Raw genomic sequence first — 22,004 nt, 5'->3', positions numbered from 1 at the left:
GCGCGCCCGAGGCGGCGCGCATTCCTGCTTCTGCTGGGCGCCGTTTCAGAACGGCGACCCCCAGTTAAGCAACCACCTTGCCGCCGTTTTTGGACGGCGGCTGGTGGTTAAGTGGTTAAGACATAAAGAGCCACTTGGACCCGTTTCCGAAGGAAAAAAAAATCTGGGAGCCGCAAAACCATTGCGACATTTAAAACACATACAAATACTGTACAATATCGGATAAGATTCCAACTCCACATGCCCAGCAGAAGAAGATTTTCACCGCTCCAGGTGAGCCCTATAGACAATCAGGGACGGTCGGATTACCAAGGTGCTGGCAATGCACGTAGCAGTAGCAATAGGAGGAAGGAGATGGACAGCCGCACTCCGAAATAACAAAGTCGGCTGTCCTGGTTTATGGTTGTGGTGATTATGCATGTTCCTGCTTGAAAATAAAAGACAACTTTTTTGAAAAGTTATTTCGGAGTGCGGCTGTCCATCTCCTTCCTCCTATTGCTACTTCCACATGCCCAGCAAATGCAATACTGTACAATATATGATATTGTACAGTATTGCATTTGCTGGGCATGTGGAGGTGGAATCTTATCTGATATAATTTGATATTGTACAGTATTGCATTTGCTGGGCATGTGGAGGTGGAATCTTATCTGATATAATTTGATATTGTACAGTATTGCATTTGCTGGGCATGTGGAGGTGGAATCTTATCTGATATTGTAAATATCAGATAAGATTCCACCTCCACATGCCCAGCAAATGCAATACTGTACAATATATCAGATAAGAGTGCATGCCCAGGCTGGCCCCAGACTAGGCCCCCCCCCCCCAGTCCCAGACAGTTCCAATCCACACATGATGCCGGTCCTCACCTGCGCTGCCTGCTCTAGAGATCTTACTGTCTGTGTCACTCGTCGTCTGTCTCTCTCTCTTCACAGGGCCACGGTCTTTGATCCGGAGCGGAGCCTCCGTGGGGGATATGTCGGGGGCTGAGCTGAAAGCTCTCGAGTCGTGACAGGCTGAGGCGGGTGGGAGACTCCAGGCGCGTGCATGCGCCAGCGCCACCCGGGCCGTGAGCACAGACAGGCCAGCTCAGTGGTCAGTCACATGACGCACCGTGACTGAATCACAGGCCAGCTCAGGCCTGTGGCCACATGGCCCCCTGCCCCCCCCACACGCCGCGCGGTAGATGTAATTGCGGTAACGCCACCCAAGGAATGGGAACGGCATTACCGCGAGGGTAAGGGTAATCAGGTAGATTACTCGTTACCCTCAAAAGGTGCCCCGGAGCCGCGGCAAAGGTTCAAAAGAGCCGCATGCGGCTCCGGAGCCAGGGGTTGCAGACATCTGGGCTAGAGCATCTATGCCCAACGCTTGATCCCCTCTGTGTAGGGAAAAGAATTCTTGGACTTTGGTATTCTGTTGACTGGCAAAGAGGTCCACCTGAGGAAGACCCCACTTTATTGTGATCATATTGAACACTTCTTGATTTAGGCTCCTCTCCGCTTCTACAACTCTCCTCCTGCTCAGTAGGTCTGCTAGCAAGTTTTGAGACCCTTTTAAGTGAACTGTTGCCAGGGAAGTTAAATTTATTTCCGCCCAAGATAATAGCTGGTTGGCAAGCTCCATGAGTCCTTGACTCCTGGTCCCTCCTTGTTTGGTCACATAGGCCACTGCTGTTGTATTGTCTGATAATACTTGTACATGATGACCCTTTAGTAGATGTTGGAAAGCCAGGAGTCCCATCAAAATGGCCTTTAGTTCTCACCAATTTGATGATCTCCTTGCTTCCCCCTTGGACCAAGACCCCTGTGCCCAAGAACTTGCGTCCGTCGTCAGACGCTTGTCCAAAGGGAGGACTCACGAGAGACCCCTTGCTAGATTGGCTTGATCTCTCCACCACCAAAGGGACCTTTTTACGTTTGATGTTGGCTTGAAAAGCTTTTCCAGGGACTCCTGATGGGACCAGACTTGTAAGATATTTCTCTGTAGAGGTCTGGAGTGCAGCCTTGCCCATTTTACAGCCGGAATTGAAGCTGTAAGCTGGCCTAAAACTGCCATAGCTGTCCTTACTGATACTGCTAGATTTGTCTGGATCTGGCATATCGAGGAATTGATTTTTTCTATTTTTTCCCGAGGGAGAAACACTCTCTGAACGACTGAGTTGATGTTGTAACCAAGGAACCTTGTCTCCTGTGAGGGGTCTAGGTTTGACTTCTCCAGATTCAATAACCAGCCGAGGCTTTTGAGATGTGATTGTGAGATCTGGAGATCTGTTACCAACTGTTCTCTTGAATCTGCGAAAAACAGGAGATCGTCCAAGTAAGGAACAACCGAGACCCCCCTCAGTTTCAGAGGCTCCAAGGCTACCGCCATCACTTTCGTGAATATCCTGGGGGAGGATGATAGACTGAACGGTAGAGCCCTGAATTGTAGGTGCCAAATTGAAGTCCCTAGGTTGACTGCCAACCAAAGAAATCTCTGGGAAGCCTGGGCTATTGGAATGTAAAGGTAAGCATCTCTTAAGTCTAGAGACGCCATGAAGCACCCTGGTGTTAGTAGTTTTGTTATCGTATGGATAGTGTCCATGCGAAAATGTTTGTACCTTATTACCTTTAGGTTTAGGATCAAACAAAACTTTCCCGAAGGCTTTTTTACTAGAAAAATGTGGGAGTAGAACCCTTTTCCCTCCTGGTGTTTTGGGACTTGGACAATAACTTTCTGTTCTATCAAATCCTTTAAACAGGGTCATCATTGCGGAAGCTTTCCCCTGATTCCTTGGTAGGGCTGTGACATAAAATCTGGAAGGTGGACAATCTGCGAATTCTTGTACCCCTGTGCAATAATGTTTCTTACAAAGGGACTTTTGACCGACAGACTCCACTGAGGCAAGAAAGCGGACAATCTCCCCCCCAAAAGGGGTTAGACTGTCATTTGTCCTTTGAGGGCTGGTCCTGAGGGGACTTAAATAGAATTCCACCCCTTCCTCTACCCCTTTGGGGAAACCAGCGTTTTTTATTTTCCTCTTTTTTGTAGGTTTGTTGAAAACCACGAAAATTTTTCTTTAAAGGGTGGCTTCTTCTTGGCTGGGAAGGCCTTCTTTTTGTCCGCTGTTCTGTCCAGAACTTTTTCTAAATCTGGACCAAATAATAAATCACCTGAAAAGGGAAGTCCACAAAGCTTGATTTTTGAGGCTGTGTCCCCTGTCCAAGTTTTAAGCCAGACTGCCCGTCTGGCTGAGTTCACCAAAGCGGAAGACCTAGCTGCCATTTTGATTGACTCCGCAGATGCGTCAGCCATATACCTAATTGATTTCAAAATTAAAGGAAAAGATTCTAATAAGTCCTTCCTTGATGTGCCTGCTCGTATATGGCTCATAAGTTTCTCTACCCAGCACTCCAAGTTTCTTGCCACCACTGTAGAGGCCATGGTTGGCTTCAGACTGAGTGAAGTAGAGTCCCATGCTTTCTTGAGTAGAGAATCTGCTCTTTTATCCATGGAGTCTTTTAGCACACCCATATCCTCAAACGCTAGATCTGTGCGGCGAGAAACTTGGGAAAAGGCTGCGTCAACACAAGGTTTTTTATTCCACACTTCTGCATATTCTTCATTGAAGGGGAATCTCTTCTTTAAATTTTTAGAAAAGAAGGGGCCCCTTTCAGGGTCTTTCCACTCCTTCCTGATAGTATCAGATACCACCTTGTGGACTGGAAATACTTTAAATTTAGATTCATCTAACCCCTGATACATTTTGTCATGCAGAGATAACTGAATTTTTTCCTCTTGAATTTCAAGAGTAGTATAAATTGCAGAAAGTAGATCGTCCACTTCGTCTAGGGAGAATTTGTATCTAGAACTTCTACCCTCTTCTTCCTCTTCCTCTTCATCTGAATCCATGACTGAGTGAAGAGTACTAGTCCCTTCATCCCCTGAATCCGCCCTCTCTCTGGAGGAGGAAGCTTTAGGGCTAGGTGGTGATTGCTGAACTTCAGTATGAACCACTGGTTTTGTCACCAGTAAGTTTTTAACTGAACCCAAGGAACTTTTAAGTTCCTGTACAGAAGAAAACAATTCTTTGTATTGTTGAGATGTTTCCTCTTCAACCAGATCCCTGATACAGCTTCTGCACATTGGTTTCTGCCAGGAATCCTTAAGGGGGTTCTTGCAAGAAGGACACTTCCTACTAGGTGGTGGTTTTTTAAATTTTGCTTTCCCCTAAAACAAAACACACAGAAGAAGTCTTATTTAAAAAATTGTTTTTTTTTTTTAAAACCGCCACCAACTAAGGAAGGTAAAGACAAAACACCACCATAAGTGAAACTGACAGGGACCGAGAAAGGTTAACTCTGACCCTGCAGTATAGGCTCCCAATGGAGGAACAAATATAAAACCTATATAAAGTTCATGAGGTAAAGAATAAAAGGCCCCACTGTGCCCCTCTTACCTGGACTGGAGCGGCGTCCATGGCGCCTGTATCCGCCATCGCTGCAGATCCCTCTTCCATGCTGAACAGAGAAGCAGCTGGGACTGTGTGGCTCTTTAAATTTTCCCGGGTCCTGACGTCATCACAGATGGCCGGAAACCGGAAGACGCCGCTCTATAGGCCTGTCCCCCTGGCTTCTGCGTTCCAGGCAGCGTGGACCACGCACCGCCCCGTCCCTACAGGAAGCCGCGCTACTGATCGTGACGTAACCCGCCCGACAGGACCCGGGACCGACATGTGGCAAAATTCAAACCGTAACCACGGTGAAACGCCGCTCGGTCAACTGAACCATAGCTCTGCGGATCCCGGGCACCCAGCGCAGCTTTCCCGCAGAGCCTTCACTCCACTGAGCAGGGAGAAGCTGGGGACTCCGGAGCTCCTTTCCTCACTAGGAAGGGCTGGGATGGCCTCTGCACACCAAGCAGCAAATAGGTACACTTACCCCTCCTTTGGAGAGAGTGCAGCTCCTCTGGTCCACATGCATGCACTTCCACCATGGCGGAGGAAACACAATAACTGAAGCCATGGTGGAAGAGGAGGGTTTTAAAGGATTAGCATGTGTTTCCTAATGAAGAGGTGGAGCTGCGCTCTCTCCAAGGTTGTCCTGAAAGGCGATTAGAGAAATACACTTTGTAAATGGGCAAATAAATTATCACATCGCTACACATGTAAAGTACAGTCATTATTCCATTACATAAAATAGTTATTTAACTGTTATTTACAATTCAAAGAACCTCCCATTTATCACAGTAGTCAATAGTTAGTAATATTTTCAAGAGCAATAACCCTTGCTAGATTTTCCTATATAAATATTATAATAACAAAGAATTACATGCTTGTAAACCTGATTTGTGCAATTACATATTTTGTGAACATAGGCAGTCTGTAGCCAGAGAGATAAGAATTGATAATATTCTTCATCCATAGGAATGTCAGCACTGTGTGTGCAGTAAGTTATCAGAAGACATGAGAGAATCCAAACTGGATCCGTCTCCTCGCCAACGGATTGTTCAGCTTATCAATCACACTAGAAAACAACAAGTTAATGAAGACAGTGAATTGGATGGAACAGACAAGGATTCAGGTATTATTTGAAGGCATAACTGGTGAGTGTGAAATTGTGACTAGACCAATGAGGTCATCATGAAACACAGGCAAAACATGTACAATATTAAAATACAAAATTTGCCAGGAACAAAATAATAATGAATTTTGTATATGCTGCTTGTGGGTTTCTTCTAGGTGCTCTTATTACCTACTAAAATTCAAACATACATTACCTGTAAATGGGTATGGTAACTGGAGTCTGACAAACTAGTTTGTGTGTGTGTTTATGTAGCTGTAGTAGGGACATTAGATTGTAAACTTGTAGGCAGGTTGCTTACTCTTGGTTAGTTAATGTTCATGCCGTCTTTTCTTGTGTGTTTGCGGGTTTTCCTCTGGGGTCCAGCCTCCTCCCTGTGTGTTATATAAAGGGAAGAGGCCGGGATCCTGGGGGGGGGGGGGGGGACAAAGCATGGGGAAGTAGGGACCCTATAACAGGCTCGGGATGCACTTGTGGAGACTCTGAATAATGTCCTAAGAAGCTCACTGGAACGCCGACCCATCAGAAAACTCCCAGGACATGAACTCCATGAACTCCTTTGTTCGAGCTGTTGCTAGTTTGGACTTTTCCCAAAGATGTTACATCCGCACAGGTGACCTGGGGCAGCCACAGTTAAGTTTAGCTAGGAAAGGACGTTGTCACATATTGTACATGTTCTGCCTAATTTTCAGTAAAGTTGTTTACTGTGTTCAAAGCCTGGTCTGAAGTTACTAAAAGGGGTGCATGTGGCATATCTTTCTTAGGAACCAGAGTTTGGACACGAACATTGGGGTCTGTGAAACATCACTACAACAAAAGGTTTACTTGCAATCAAGTTGCTATAGGTAACCAGAAGGGAGCAGCAATCATTCATTGGCACCACACCTAAATAGGTGGTAGGTTCTCCGGTAGCAAGGAGTATCAGCTCCTTACCTAGCTGTCTGTCTAACATAACTAAGACCTAATACTTGGTCACTTAGTACGGAATGAAAAGGGTTTATTGGAGCATGCATGGGGTTTGCGCTATGTGCTTGGCGAGACCCCATTTAGTTACTGGTAGTGAGGAAACAGAGGTGTGCTGACTGGTGAAGTGGGCATAGGCTCTGTATGTCCCTCCTAATGCAAAACATATACCTGTTCAAGTGTGTAGGACAAGGGACAATATCTTCGGAAGAATTCTGCATATAACGCTATACACAAAGAGCTCATCTCAGAGTTAGAGGACTACCCTAATGTTTGACTTTCATATAACCGTGGCCCTTGCCTGGTCCCGGGCATTGTTGAGCATGCCTTCAGACAAGGTGTTACCCCTGTGCTGGGTTGAGTGACCCCGTGCATCACCCTGCATAGCCTAATGAACCCACCCCAGGGTAGGCCTTCTATGTGATCCACACTTGGCACCCAATGAGTTAATAGGGAACATGGAGGAAATGTCACCCGCCTGCCCTCTTACATTTTAGTGCCCAACGTGGGGCTAAGCCTACCACATGCACTTGAAGACCACCTCCAAGAGACCATGGCTGTAGTTAGTTTTAGGACTTGCCCAGCTGTGCCTCGTGATAATCCACGTGGACAGTGTGTGCCTACCTCCTGATTGGCTCCTACACACCCCCCATTTGATTAAGAAATTGATAAGGTGTGTATATAGCAGCATATCTCAGAACATTGATAGGGTCCTCCACGTGCATGCTTTGAGACAAAATGGGCCAGATTCACGTATATCGGCGCATCTTTATACTGGTGTAGCGCATCTCATATGCGCTAGGCCGACGTAACTCAGAGAGGCAAGTTCAGTATTCACAAAGCACTTGCTCCTAATGTTGCGCCGGCGTAACTTAATTTCGTAGGCGTAAGTGTAAGTGGTGTGACCTTATGCAAATGATGGTTCAAGCGTGGAACAGTGTTTTACGCCCAGCGTATCATGAACGAAGCATGCGCAGTGATGTGGACGTATGAGCACTCCCATGTGCGCATGCTCACAACTACGCCGGTGCAACTTCCTGGGATACGCCGGCCCACCGGCTTACAACGAACGCATAAATACATAAATAATAGACATGCGCCCGTCCGGCGCAAAAGTACATCCTGCTTTTTCCCCCCCTGAGCAAGGTACTTTTGCTGAGCGATGGCGGCTGTTGGAAATACAGGCAAGGACAGGAGGAAGAAAAACTTCAACAAGGAGGAGAAGGCTATCATTATTGCAGGGATAGTCAAATATGATAAGTTCCTCCATGGTGCCCTGAGTTCCCAGACCAGCAAGGCACGGAAGAAGGAGATCCTGAGGGAGCTCAGCCTGCAGGTCAGTGCCGTGGGGAATGCCAACAGGCCCCCCGAGGATGTGCAGTTCTACCTTGTTAAGGAGTCTCCCATCATCCCTGGTCCCCCCCAACCCTCCTAATCCATCAGGGGAACCCCCTTACCCTCCTCCTCCATCAGAGGACTCCCCTCACCCTCCTCCACCATCAGGGGAAGCTCCTCCAGGGCCTCCCCATATACACGGCCCCAAGCCTCTCCTGCCCCCAGGAAGGCCACCCGCAAAACCAGGGGTGTTCCTGATGCAATACAGGAAAATCTGGCCAGGGATCAGGCCCGCCAGACCCGACATATGGGTGCTGTTGCCCGGGACGTGCAGCGTGTCGCAGACAGCCTGGCATCCGCAGCACAGATTCCCGACAGTCTGCAGGATATCAGCGGGAACTGTGCTGCGATAGTGACCTGCGTTGGTGAGCTGCAAGCCACGACCTCACGTCTCGTGACCGAGGTGAAGAGCCTGACAGTGGCTGTAAAGGTCAATAGTGCTGCCATCGCGGCGGAGGGGAGGCAGAGGAGACGCCACCAGCAGCAAACCACTACCCGTCAGCTGCGGATGCAGGCTGAGACCAATGCGGTGCTCACCCGCATTGCCCCGGCGTTGGAGGGCAGGCAGCCAGCACCTGGCAGACCTGAGGATGAGCCTGCTCTGGATGCCCCACCCCCCACACCTGAGGCTCCCCCCAGGCAACTGAGGAGCCGGGGCACCAGGCGTAGCCCTCGCCGGGGCAATTGATTCCCTTTTTTATTTATCTTTATGCTTTGGTGAAGAGTGTTTTTTTTATATTTATGCTCTGGTAAAGAGTGTTTTTTATTTAGCCTTATGCTCTGGTGAAGAGTGTTTTTTATTTATCCTTATGCTCTGGTGAAGAGTGTTTTTTATTTATCTTTATGCTCTGGTGAAGAGTGTTTTTTATTTATCTTTATGCTCTGGTGAAGAGTGTTTTTTTTTTTTATATTTATGCTCTGGTGAAGAGCCTTTTATTTTTAATACTGCACACGGTCAGTAGTGCAGGCTACAGTGTAACTGGTGTGTGAATGTGGTTGTAACACTCCTGCCAGTAAGGTGTGTCACCCTGGGTCGTCGGGGGGGGGGGGTTATCCCCACGACCATGTGAATGTGGTATGAATGGACAGCGACACCATTGGGGCCTTGGCGCAGCGTTGCTGCTCCCAAGTCCTGCATGGTGGACTTGGGCTAATCCAATGTGAAGTGTATGTGGTGTGTGTGAGCTAGGGACCACAGTGGTGTGCATGCGTGCATTCTCCCTGTGCCATGATGAATGTGTGTGTTTAACTTGCAAAGTTGCGTTCCACGAGGCAACTCCTGACTGCTCTTCCCTCAGCAGGTGGGGTAGCCTCGAACACGGGGGGGGGACTGTCTGGTTCGGGGGTCAGGTCTTCACGTATGTCAATCTCCAGGCCCTTTCTCATGGTGTAGTTGTGCAGCACACAACATGCACCGATAATCTGGCACACAAAGTTTGGGGAATACAACAGGGCCCCCCTGGACTTATCCAGGCATCGGAAACGGGACTTCAGGAGGCCAAATGTGCGCTCCACCACTGCACGGGTACGTATGTGTGCATCATTGTATCTTCTCTCTCCTGTGGTTTGGGGATCCCGGTATGGAGTCATGAGATGGGGCCCAAGTGCATATGCCGAGTCACCTGGAAGGGAAAAGACAGGAGGATGTTAGTCGTGCATGTGCCCCTCATGATGTCTGCATCATGGGGTCGGACAGTCTTGCCTGACTCCCATGTCACTCACCAACCAGCCAGCTGTCCGTGTACACGTTCTGTTCGAATTCGGTTGGGATGTTGCTTTGACGGTATATGTAGCTGTCATGGCTCGCGTGCCATATGAGGCATTGGGGATCGACTATCACCTGTACATTGATGGAATGCCAATGCTTACGATTGCGGTACATGTGCTCTGTGGCACGGGGGGGCCGTAAGTGCCACATGGGTGCAATCAAAGGCCCCCACGGTGCGTGGGAATCCTGCAATTGTGTAGAAATCCTGCCTTGCCTTCTGCCGCAGATGCTTATGGGTGGGTTTGATGAAGTGGTGGGACATGCGTGGGAGGATTGCGGGGACAACCTGGTGCACGCATCTGCTCATGCTGGATTGTGACATCCCAGCCACGACTCCACTTGTACGCTGAAAAGATCCACTGGCGAGGAAATGCAGTGTTGCCAGTACCTTGACCAGTGGCTGCACTGCTTGTGAGAGTTTTGTCTTGCTGGTGATGTCATCATGCAGGGCTGTGGCTATTTCCAAGATGGCATCAGAGCTGAATCTGAAGATGCGATACACCTCCGAATCACCTATGCCAAAGATGTTCATGCGCGTGCGGTATATCCTCTCCCGTGCCCTCCTACGTGCCTGTGGACGCAGAAGTAGTGCTAGGACCACGGCTGCCCCTGGCATGTTGGCATACAGATGTGTTGTCCTGCAAGTGTGGTTGCTCAGCTCGTCCGTAACGGTACTGCTGCAGCTACTCTCCAGCTGACTTGTGCAAGTCTGGTGCAAAGTTACCCCTGCTTTATGAGGGGTACCTTTAGGCCGGGCGTACAACTTACGTGCACTGCGCGTAGCCTGCGCCGGACACGCCTATGTTCGGGAATCGGCGTATCTCCCTCTTATTTGCATATGAAATCAATGGGTGCGCCAGATGCATTCAGCGTAAATATGCGCCTACGATACGCCGGCGGAGGAAAGTTACGTCGGTTGGGAGAAGCCTATTTTCAGGCGTATCTAGTTCTGTGGGTACGGCGCATTTAGATACGACGGTGCATATTTACACTTACTCGGCACATCTCGAGATACGTCGGCGTTAGTCCTACGTGAATCTGGCCCTATGACCGGACAGCTGCTGCCATGGAAGAATCTGTATACCACAGACACCGGAGCATGGTGCACCTAATGTTACACAGGCACCCATGAAGATCTTGAGGTCATCTGCCCTAGCTGTTGGAGATGCCTGACCCATCTCCAACCACAGGCTTGCTGTCCTCAATGTGAGGTGCTTTTATACAGACTTATGGACAAGGTCAAGAGCGCAGCTTCCCTTGACTCCAGCGGTCCGCTTGTGACTTCTGAGGACAGCGGAGCCAGCACCTCTATGGAATCCTGGCCAAGATTCTGTTGCCAACACCGAAGGACTCTCCTGGTATGGCCTTTCTATGGAAACTGGACTTGAGCTACCAGCCTGTGCACCCAAAGCTGCGTCTTCATCTTGTCTTGGCCTAGACACCATTTTGGATAAGGTTCTATCACCTCCAATTCTGGACTTATCCAGTTCGGTTCTCCCAAACAGTACCGATGTCCATTGTGTATTCCCTGGTGCAGGCACCTCTGCAAACTCTGCTCCTGGATACGCCTACACCAGCAGAAGTGCCCACTACTGATCAGCCAGCTCTATTTAGGCTTCACCTAGAATGCCTGGAGCCACCCAAGAGACACTCTGGTGTTTGACAGCGACAAAGAGTCCCCACCATCACCAGAAGCTAGTGTCCCCTATCTGACTTTTCTTAGGCACATCCTCAACCCAAGGCAGCACCAGTTCAGCGGACTGTCCACAAATACAGACACCCCACGGATGCTTTCCTGCCCCAAGGCAATGTTTCCTTTTTAGGCCAAGATCAGAAGATTGGCCTGTTTACAGAGTTACCTTGATGCCCATGTGTGGAAGAAGCACCTCCATGTTTTCCCTTATGTCCCTGAAACGTTGTTCCTCCAGTTAAAGGAAGAGCGACCCAAAATCTATATCCGTGCTATTTGGGAGAGACTCTACATCCCTGAGCATCTTCACAGTTTTAGGGAACAGAATTAGCACATTAAAGCAGAGTTGCATTATCAATACAAGGAGTTCAGCATCAGCAAGCACATGGACAGAGTGGAGCTCATCAAATCTGGCCATCTATGCCCTATTGTCCATCGCATCCTTGGAAGACACCCCACCATTGGGTGATCCATTCATCTGATGGATTCTGATTCTACAGTATCTCACTAAAGTGAATACACCCCTCACATTTTTGTAAATAATTTATTATATCTTTTTTTTTTTTAGTGTGCCAACACTGAAGAAATTACACTTTGCTACAATGTAAAGTAGTAGTGAGTGTACAGCCTATATAACAGTGTAAATTTGCTATCCCCTCAAAATAACTCAACACAGTCATTCATGTCTAAACAGCTGGCAACAAAAGTGTGGCCACTATTATTTTCCAGCACTGCCTTAACCCTTTTGGGCATCAAGTTCACCAGAGTGTCACGGGTTCCAACCGGAGCCCTCTTCCACACCTTAATGACGATATCACAAAGCTGGTGGATGTTAGAGACCTTACGTTCCTCCACCTTCTGTTTAGAATTCCCCACAGATGCTCAATAGGGATTAGGTCTGGAGCCATGCTTGGCCAGTCCATCACCTTTACGCTGAACTTCTTTAGCAAGGCAGTGGTAATCTTGGAGGTATATTTGAGGTAGTTATCATGTTGGAATACTGCCCTGTGGCCCCTGTCTCCAAAGAGAGGGGATCGTGCTCTGCTTCAGTATGTCACAGTACATGTTGGCATTCATGGTTACATCAATGAACTGTAGCTCCCCATTGCTGGCTGCACTCATGCAGCCCCAGACCATGACACCCCCACCACCATGCTTGACTGTAGGCAAGACACACTGGTTTTTGTACTCCTTACCTGGTTGACGGCATACACGCTTGACACCATCTGAACCAAATAAGTTTATAAGTTCCAGTAATCCATGTCCTTAGTCTGCTTGTCTCCAGCAAACCGCAGGCTTTCTTGTGCATCATCTTTAGAAGAGGCTTCCCTCTGGGAAGACAGCCATATGCACTAATTTGATGCAGTGTGTGGCGTATGGTCTGAGCACTGACAGCCTGACCCCCCATCCTTTCAACCTCCGCAGCAATGTTGGCAGCACTCATACGTCTATTTCCCAAAGACAACCTCTGGAAATGATGGTGAGCATGTGCACTCAACTTCTTTGGTCAACCATGGTGAGGCCTGTTCTGAGTAGAACCTGTCCTGTTAAACCGCTGTATGTTCTTTGTCACCATGCTGCAGCTCAGTATCAGGGTCTTGTAGTCTTCTTATAGTCTAGGCCATCTTTATGTAGAGCAACAATAATTTTTTAAAGATCCTCAGATTTCTTTGCCATGTGGTGCCATGTTGAACTACCAGTGACCAGTATGAGAGAGTGAGAGCAATAACACCAAATTTAAAAGACCTGCTCCCCATTCACACCTGAGACCTTGTAACACTTATGAGTCACATAACACTGGGAAGTGAAAATGGCTAATTGGGCCAAATTTGGAAATTTTCACTTAAGGATGTGCTCACTTTTGTTCCAGCAGTTTAGACATTAATGACTGTGTGTTGAGTTGTTTTGAGGGGACAGCAAATTTACACTGTTATACAAGCTGTAGACTCACTACTTTAAATTGTAGCAAAGTATAATTTAGTCAGTATTGTCACATGAAATAATATAATAAAATATTTACAAAAACATGAGGGGCGTACTCACTTTTGTGAGATACTTTAAGTGTGAACCGTCTGTTGCACTTAGCTCAGCTATGCTTTTGTCGAGTTAGTTTGCTTTTTGTATACATTTTTGTACTATACATGTGTTTTACTTTGTACAGTTAGTTGCACTTTCATATACCGTTTTTTTTTTGTGTAAGTTCGCAGCCGGGATGACTTGCCATAAAGGACAGGGATGTGTAGGCAGGTTGCCTACTCTTGGTTAGTCTACTGGCTTCCCAGGTTGGGAGGAAGGGGTTAATGCTCATGTCACCTTCTCTTGTGTTTTCCTCTGGGGTCCGGGCTTCTTCCTGTGTGTTATATGAAGGAAAAAGGCCAGATCCTGGGGGGGACCCAAACACGGGGAAGTGGGGATCCTGGAACAGGCTTGAGATGCATGTACGGAAACTCTGAATTATGTCCTAAGAAACTGTCTGGAACACCAATCCATTGAAATACTCCCAGTCCATGACCTCCTTTGTTTAAGCTATCTCCAGTTTAGACTTTTCCCAAATATGTTACACCCACACAGGTAACCTGGGGCAGCCACAGTTTAGTTTATTTAGGGAAAGGACATTGTCGCATATTGTACATATTCTGCCTAATATTTAGTAAAGTTGTTTAAAGCCTGGTCTGAAGTTACTAAAGGGGTGCATGTGAGGTCCTGGCGTATCTTCCTTAGGAGGTCTGTGAAAGATCACTACAACAAAAAGTTAACTTGCAATCAAGTTGCTATAGATAACCAGAAGGAAGAACAGCAACCAGTCGTTGACGTGATACCTAAATAGGTCGGCACGTTCTGCGGTAGGGAGGGGGCTTGGCCTTCAGCTCCCTCCCTAGCTGTCTGCCTCAGACGGTCTCCAGGAGTGGACTAGCGTAACTGAGACCTAATACCTGGTCACTTGATAAGGAACAAAAAGAGTTAATTGGAGCATGCATGAGGTCTGCGCTATGTGTCCGGCGGGACCCCATTCTGTTACTGGGGATGAGGTAACAGAGGCACGCTGACTGGTGGAGTAGGCATAGGCTCTGCATGTCCCTCCTAATGCAACACATATACCTGTTCAAGTATGTACAATATATTTAGAAGAATTCTGCATATAACACTATACACAAGTGGGTCATCTCTGAGTTGGGGGACTACCTTAATGTATTACTGTCACATGGCCCTTGGCATTGTTGAGCATGCCTTCAGTCAAGGTGTTACCCCTGTACTGGGATGAGTGGCCCCATTCATCACCTGACGTAGCCTAGAGAACCCACCCCTGAGTAGGCCTCCTATGTCACCTACACTTGGCGCCCAACGACTTAATGGGAAACATGGAGGAAGTGTCACCCACTATAGAATATCTCTATAGTGGGTGACCTCTATAGTGTCAGCATGAATTACTCCTGAGAAGTTTACCTGACAATAAGAGAAAAAAGATGACAGGGGAGGGATCTCCAGCTGATTGACAGCCTCAGCTCTCAGCCCCTTTTTCCGACTGCTCAGACAAACTTTATAAATTCCGGACTTTGAACAGATGTAGAAAAGAGAACACTGAAAAATGAACAGGTACAACTTATGTAGGAGGATACAACCACTTTAAAGCTGGGAACAGTCACAGATAGCTCAGGTCACTGTCACAATGTCATTAATTTGTATGGGCTGAGCAGTCACAGCGAAGAGCTGAAATCCGCAGATTATTGCCGCTGTAATTTACAGTATGTATTAATCACCAGTGTGAACGAGGCCTAAGCTGAAAAAAAAAGATTAACAGTTGGGCATTTGCATTTCTTCTGTGTAGTCTCAATTTGAATTAACCAACTTGTGACGAGTTTTCATTAACACTTAGGGCCAGTTCACACCAGACGCAGTTCCATTCAGTTCTGTGTGCCTTTTTTCTGCACTAAAAATGCATGCACAGTCATAGTTGCCAACATTGTAAAAAAAATTATAGGGACACTTTTTTTGGCTGTAGGCGGAGTCTTATTATAATTAGGGGGCTTTGCAGGCGTGACACAGGGACAAATAAAAAGTTGAGTGAAAAATGGGCATGGTTTACGTGTGATAGTGGGCATGGCTTATGTGGGCGTGGCTCAAATGGGGTTGTGATTAGAGTCTGAGATGAATGAGGGATGGAGAGGGGGAGATGGGGAGAGAGATTGAGGGAAGGAGAGACAAGGAAGGGAAGAGAGAGGGAGGGACAGCAGGTCCAGATCCTACACACAATAGAAATATGTGTATTCCAGAGTTTAACAATCGGCAAATAAAAATACTCCAAACACCTGTTAGCGCTTCAATCATCCCAGCACCATGGTTGTTATGTTATCAGGATGATTGAAGCGCATTATTTCTATTATTACATTGTAATATAAAATGAAATAGTTCAACTCACCATAATGCCGAATCAGTGCTAGCCCTGAGCACTTGCAACGTCGCCTGCCACCAGATGTCATCAGGTTCCCCCAGCCGAGTCCCTCCTTACATCTGTGGTGTCCCCAGGCAGTGGAGTCCCTCCTCACATCTGTGGTGTCCCCAGACAGCGGAGTCCCTCCTCACTTCTTTGGTGTCCCCAGGCAGCGGAGTCCCTCCTCACATATGTGGTGTCCCCAGGCAGCGGAGTCCCTCCTCACATCTGTGGTGTCCCCAGGCAGCGGAGTCCCTCCTCACATCTGTGGTGTCTCCAGGCAGCGGAGTCCCTCCTCACATCTGTGGTGTCCCCTGGCAGCAGAGCCTCTCCTTACATCTGTGGTGTCCCCACAGAGCAGCCCAATTGGCTCTCCACTGAACACTAGGGGAAATGCGGCGTCCATCTTTTTGTTGCCTGTTGGCCGTTTTTTTGACTAAAACATTCCCGAAATTAATCAGGACAGGCACCAATTGGGACGAGGGTCCAAAAATTGAGATTGTCCCAGGAAAATCAGGACTGTTGGCAAGTATGCACAGTGTTTTCCATGTATTCCAATGCTCTAGTTCACATGAGTGCAGTCAGTTTCTGGTCAGTTTCCGGTGCAGAAACTGACCGGAACTGACTGTATTGGTGCAGAAAAAACGGAACTGCATCTGGTGTGAACTGGCCCTTATTGTTTTTTCCTGAGGTTTAACATAGAAAAGATACTGTGAAAAAAAAACATTATGACTCACGCAACCACCTTAAAATGTTGTCATCCTAAGTGTGAGGGGTTAACCCGGCAGCGAGTGTGTGTGACCCCCTGGAAGGGTTCAGCACACAAAAACATTAGGCACAGCAGACAGTGGTAGGAGGAAAACAAAAAGGTGCGGTTTTATTTGAACGACATATAAATAAAAATATGACAGAAAACAAAAGAAATACAAAAAATAAATCTTGGTCAACTTGACCTGCTCGCTATAAACGTTGGTGTCCCTAACTAACAACTGGGTACAGCCTTGTGCTGCCCCAGTCCCTGACTCCCTGCTATTTAAATCGCTTAGAAATAGCCACACAGGCTTGGTCTCACCGCACAGACATCACACTCCCCAGACTATCCACACAGATCTGGTTCCAGGTTGGAGCATATCTCTCTGCCTGCTGGGAGTTTTTGTAGAGGACCTAATGAGCCCACCTAATTCAGCTGGGCTCATCAAGTCTTCCCAGCACTCCCCCTAGAGCAGGCATGTCCAAAGTCCGGCCCGTGGGCTGAATGCGGAACTTGTTCCGGTTTAATGTGGCCCCCCTGGTAATTTGGATATATATATATCTTTTGCAGCCCCATGGCTACTAAAAGATATATACTGTATTTATTGGCGCTACCTCAGAGGGGGCGGGGAGGGGACATAACAAGCGCTTACTCAGTGGCATCTGTACTAGGAAGTTCTGTCTCCTGGGCTGCCATTGGACGACTGTTCTGTCTATCATAGAAGGCAGGACTTGGTATTAAAGAGGCCGCCAAGAAAACAGGATATTCTCCTGCATGTAATCTGTTCCGCCTCCTCCGAGGCTGCAAATGGGCATGGATCAGGCTGTATTCATGGCAATGGGGAGGCTGCATTCATGGCAATGGGGAGGCTGCATTCATGGCAATGGGCACTGACCCTTTTTTTGCTTCACAGTTCTTCATTTAAAATTGTTGTTTTTTCCCCTGAAACTTCCCTCTTAAAGTGAAGGTGCGGGTTATACACCGATAAATAAGGTATACATAAAATAACACTCCCGAGCTCATCCTTAGTGTTGAGTGGCACTCCGGGATTCCCTGGGCCACAAAAGATATATATCTATATAGATATATATCTATCTAGATATCTATAGATATCTAGATAGATACAAATTACATGTCATCTCTTCACCACATACAGCCACAAAGGCAGGAGAATTTTTGTTGGGCAGTGTATTAGTGATCGGACAAACACACTTAGGCCGAATTTTAATGGTTCAAAGAATGTCAGGCAAAAATGGTCGACCCTCAGGCATGTTCACTTCATCAAATCTGGCCCTCTTTGAAAAAAGTTTGGACACCCCTGCCCTAGTGGTATAAACTGGCATAAAGCCTGAACCTATGGGATATATACACTGCATCCTGGATGCAACCAGGGAATTTAACCTGCCTGCTGCCTCATAAGTCAAAATTGTGTGTCACCTTTCACAGAGCGAGGCCTGTTTGGAAAAACAACATATTCTATAAGAATGAAAGGAGGGGGTCCCCCCCATGGAGGACTACCGAATGTGGTATGGATATTTGTGCTCCATAACTCCAAAGGCATAGCGGACATTTTCAGAAAAGAGCTCTGTGCAATTTATTTGTCATTGCACACTTGTCACGACCTACAGGACGTGTCACACATTTGAGTAATTCTAGAGCTTTCTCCCAAAGCCTAATGAATAGTGTGCCATTACCTGTCATATTATTAAACATTTGAAATAAAGAAACATGGATCAACTCTTATGCCGCGTACACACGATCATTTTTCGTCATGAAAAAAACGTTGTTTTAAAAAAATGTCATTTAAAATGATCGTGTGTGGGCTTCACATAATTTTTCGGCTTCTGAAAAACGGCAAAAAAAAATTTCGAGCATGCTGCATTTTTTAACAACGTTTTAAACTATGTAGTTTTTCAGGTTGTAAAAAATGATCGTGTGTGGGCTAAAACAACGTTAAAAACCCGCGCATGCTCAGAAGCAAGTTATGAGACGGGAGCGCTCGTTCTGGTAAAACTACCGTTCATAATGGAGTAAGCACATTCATCACGCTGTAACAGACAGAAAAGCGCAAATCGTCTTTTAGTAACACGGAATCAGCTAAAGCAGCCCAAAGGGTGGCGTCATCCGCATTGGAACTTCCCCTTTATAGTGCTGTCGTACGTGTTGTACGTCACCGCGCTTTGCTAGAGCATTTTTAAAAACCGATGGTGTGTGGGCAACGTCGTTTTAATGATGAAGTTGAAAAAACTTTGTTTTTCTACATGCCGAAAAACGTTGTTTTTTTTTCATGCCGAAAAATGATCGTGTGTACGCGGCATAAGTCTACGTTCACACTAGTGCTACTGCATGGTATGTGGTTTTAAGGTTTTTATGAATTTTAATTTTAAATTTTTTTTACGAACAGACTATTAATTAAGCACAAAACCCAGCCACAAATGCACAAAAGACTGTACATGCATTTTCATTTTCTCCCATTCAAGTCTATGGGGCCAAAAACACACCATAAATTATATAGGGCCAAAAGAAGCACTCTGCGCCATATTGTACTGATGTGCAGAGGCACTATAGAGAATAATGTGCATTGCAGTCCAACAACAGAAGCAGGAACAATCGCATTAATGTGAATGGGGTTTTAAAATGATTTTAAATTTTTTACGTTTTGGATATTGTGAAGAAAGGTTAAACCATTTGTGAAATTTTAAATGTTGTCTGTATCCCTGCTGGATAGACCACCCTTCTATTTGTAGTGTCGCCATTGTCACCTAGACAGAGTGATGGGTAATCCAAAATCATAGAGTTGGCCCCAAAGTATCAAACATCAAATTATCTTCATAATCATGTGCTGTGCAAACCATCCATAACGAGACATTTAGATACTCCTCAGGGCTCAAAATCGGGAACCTGAGCAAAACTCACCAATAGAGGCTTCAAATGATATGAGAAATAGTCCAGTGGTTAAACTTTCAATATTGACTGAAAACAAAACACTGGGGCACCGAGACGACGTGACCTATCACGAAACGCATAGGGCGGAACGAGTGGCGTGCTTACGTCATCACCCTCATCTACACGGACTGGTGTGCCTGTTTGCGTCCGGCCAGCGCAACAGGCTTAAGGCTGGTCTTGGATTGCTCAAATGTGAGTTTTTTTACTGTTTTTAACCATTCAAAATAAATCACCTTGGTTTTACGCTATATGAAGCATTCTCTTCTTTGCATGATTGAACTGCTATTGAGAGTTACAAGTTGGGAAGTTCATCTGACGTTACACCACACCACGGATTCAGTTGATATCAGTACCTGCTGGTTTTCATTATATGCTGGATTAGGTCCATTGGACCTTAGGCTCTGGTAAGCAGACTACTTGACAATTGGTGGCGGAATCACACTGGGTTGCATATGGCATCACGATAGTGCATTCATTTGGATCGTGCACGGGTGTTACTTATACTACACAACTTTATGGACTTTTTCTCTTTTAATTAATTTATCTTTATTTTTAGATTTTACCATGGTCACTGTGTCACTGATTTTTGAATTTATCATTTATGGTCACTGTGTCACTGATTTGTATTTTTGATTCACATGAATTTGTTTAATTAGTCCATTCATATTGGGCGTCTATGTTTAATTGCTTCATAGCTTCTAATCTTGTTTACGTATGTGCACATGATATATTCCTTAAGTGGTAACACATATATATATATTTGTAGTCAGCGTCTTCACTCGTGATACGTGATAAACCTAATGACCAAGACCTGCGGTGTGCCTTGGCCTAGCTGGTCGGTACGCCTAAAAGAGGGCATACCCTTAGATAAGAGAATGATAATGACTGATGTCCGAAATGAAATATGAAATGAAAAAGGGGGACGGGAGGGTGGGAACCAGAAAGACGAGCGGACGAGGAACCTGCAGGAGGAGGAGAGATATATACCCCCAGACTCCTCCTACAAATCCAGGCTAGCCTGCGGCCAGCCTTCTGACTTGTAGTCAGCGTCTTCACTCGTGATACGTGATAACCCTAATGACCAAGACCTGTGGTGTGCCTTGGCCTAGCTCAGGTGTCTGCAACCCGCAGCTCCGGAGCCACATGCGGCTCTTTTGAACCTTTGCCGCGGCTCCGGGGCACCTTTTGAGGGTAATGAGTAATCTGCCTGATTACTCTTACCCTCGCGGTATCGCTGTTCCCATTACTTGGTCGGCGTTACCGCAATTACACCTACCGCGCGGCGTGCGGGGGGGACATGTGGCCACAGGCCTGAGCTGGCCTGTGATTCGATCACGGCGCGTCATGTGACTGGCCACAGAGCTGGCCTGTCTGTGCTCGCGGCCTGGGTAGCGCTGGCGCATGCACGCGCCTGGAGTCTCCCGCCCGCCGACGAGAGCTCTCAGCTCAGCCGCCAACATCTCCCCCACGAAGGCTCTGCTCTGGATCAAAAGACTCAACTGAGCTCATCAGCACCGACCGTGGCCCTAGTGCGAAGAGAGAGAGAGAGAGAGAGACGACACAGACAGCAGCGCAGGTGAGGACCGGCATGTGTTTGGAAGTGTCTGGGACTGGGGGGGGGAGAGCGGCCTAGTTTAGGGCTGGGCTGGGCATGTGGAGGTGGAATCTTATTATCTGATATTGTACAGACAGTATTGCATTTGCTGGGCATGTGGAGGTGGAATCTTATTATCTGATATTGTACAGACAGTATTGCATTTGCTGGGCATGTGGAGGTGGAATCTTATCTGATATTGACAATATCAGAAAAGAATCCACCTCCACATGCCCAGCAAGTTATTTTTATAATGACGTGGATGACATTGGGCCCTCATTAATTATTATTTACATCAGGCACTGATTATGATTTATGGTACACTGGGGCCCTTATTAATTTTCTATGGCATTTTGGGGCATTGGTCATTTGGGGGCATTGGTCATTTTCTCTGGCACTTTGGGGCAGTAATTAGTTTTTTTATGGCACATTGGGGGCATTGTTATTGGCTGTGTAATGTGCTGTTCAATTGCATTCTTTTTTTTTTTGGTTGGAGTGCACGATCCTGTATATAGCATTAAGGTAAGAAACAATGGGCCAGATTCAGGTAGGGCGGCTTAATGTTGAGGCGGCGTAGTGTATCGTCTTTACGCTACGCCGCCGTAAGTCAGAGAGGCAAGTGCTGTATTCACAAAGCACTTGCCTCCTAAGTTACGGCGGCGTAGCGTAAATGGGCCGGCCGAAGCGCGCCCAATTAAAATAAGGGACAGGTGTTTTATGTAAATGTTTCGTGACCTGACGTGATTGCCGTTTTTTACGAACGGCGCATGCGCCGTCCGTGGACATATCCCAGTGTGCGTTGCTCCAAAGTACGCCACAAGGACGTATTGGTTCCAGACCCATTCACGGACGACTTGCGCAAACTACGTAAAATTTTCAAATTTCGACGCGGGAACGACAG

At 46.9% G+C, this 22,004-nt stretch overlaps 1 protein-coding gene across 1 annotated transcript in view; it reads left to right on the top strand.

Moving 5' to 3' along the window:
• The window catches only part of LOC120932453 (centrosome-associated protein CEP250-like), a 155,326-nt gene that overhangs the window by 60,399 nt on the left and 72,923 nt on the right, over positions 1–22,004 (top strand). The window contains exon 5 of the mRNA XM_040344813.1: positions 5,411–5,567. Within this exon, the coding sequence (XP_040200747.1) occupies positions 5,411–5,567 (157 nt within the window). The remainder of the gene's footprint in view (positions 1–5,410; positions 5,568–22,004) is intronic.

This window comes from Rana temporaria, chromosome 3, assembly GCF_905171775.1.
Source record: "Rana temporaria chromosome 3, aRanTem1.1, whole genome shotgun sequence".
Taxonomy (NCBI): domain Eukaryota; kingdom Metazoa; phylum Chordata; class Amphibia; order Anura; family Ranidae; genus Rana; species Rana temporaria.
Note: the sequence above shows the minus strand (reverse complement) of the source record. Positions and strands in the feature narration are given on the sequence as shown.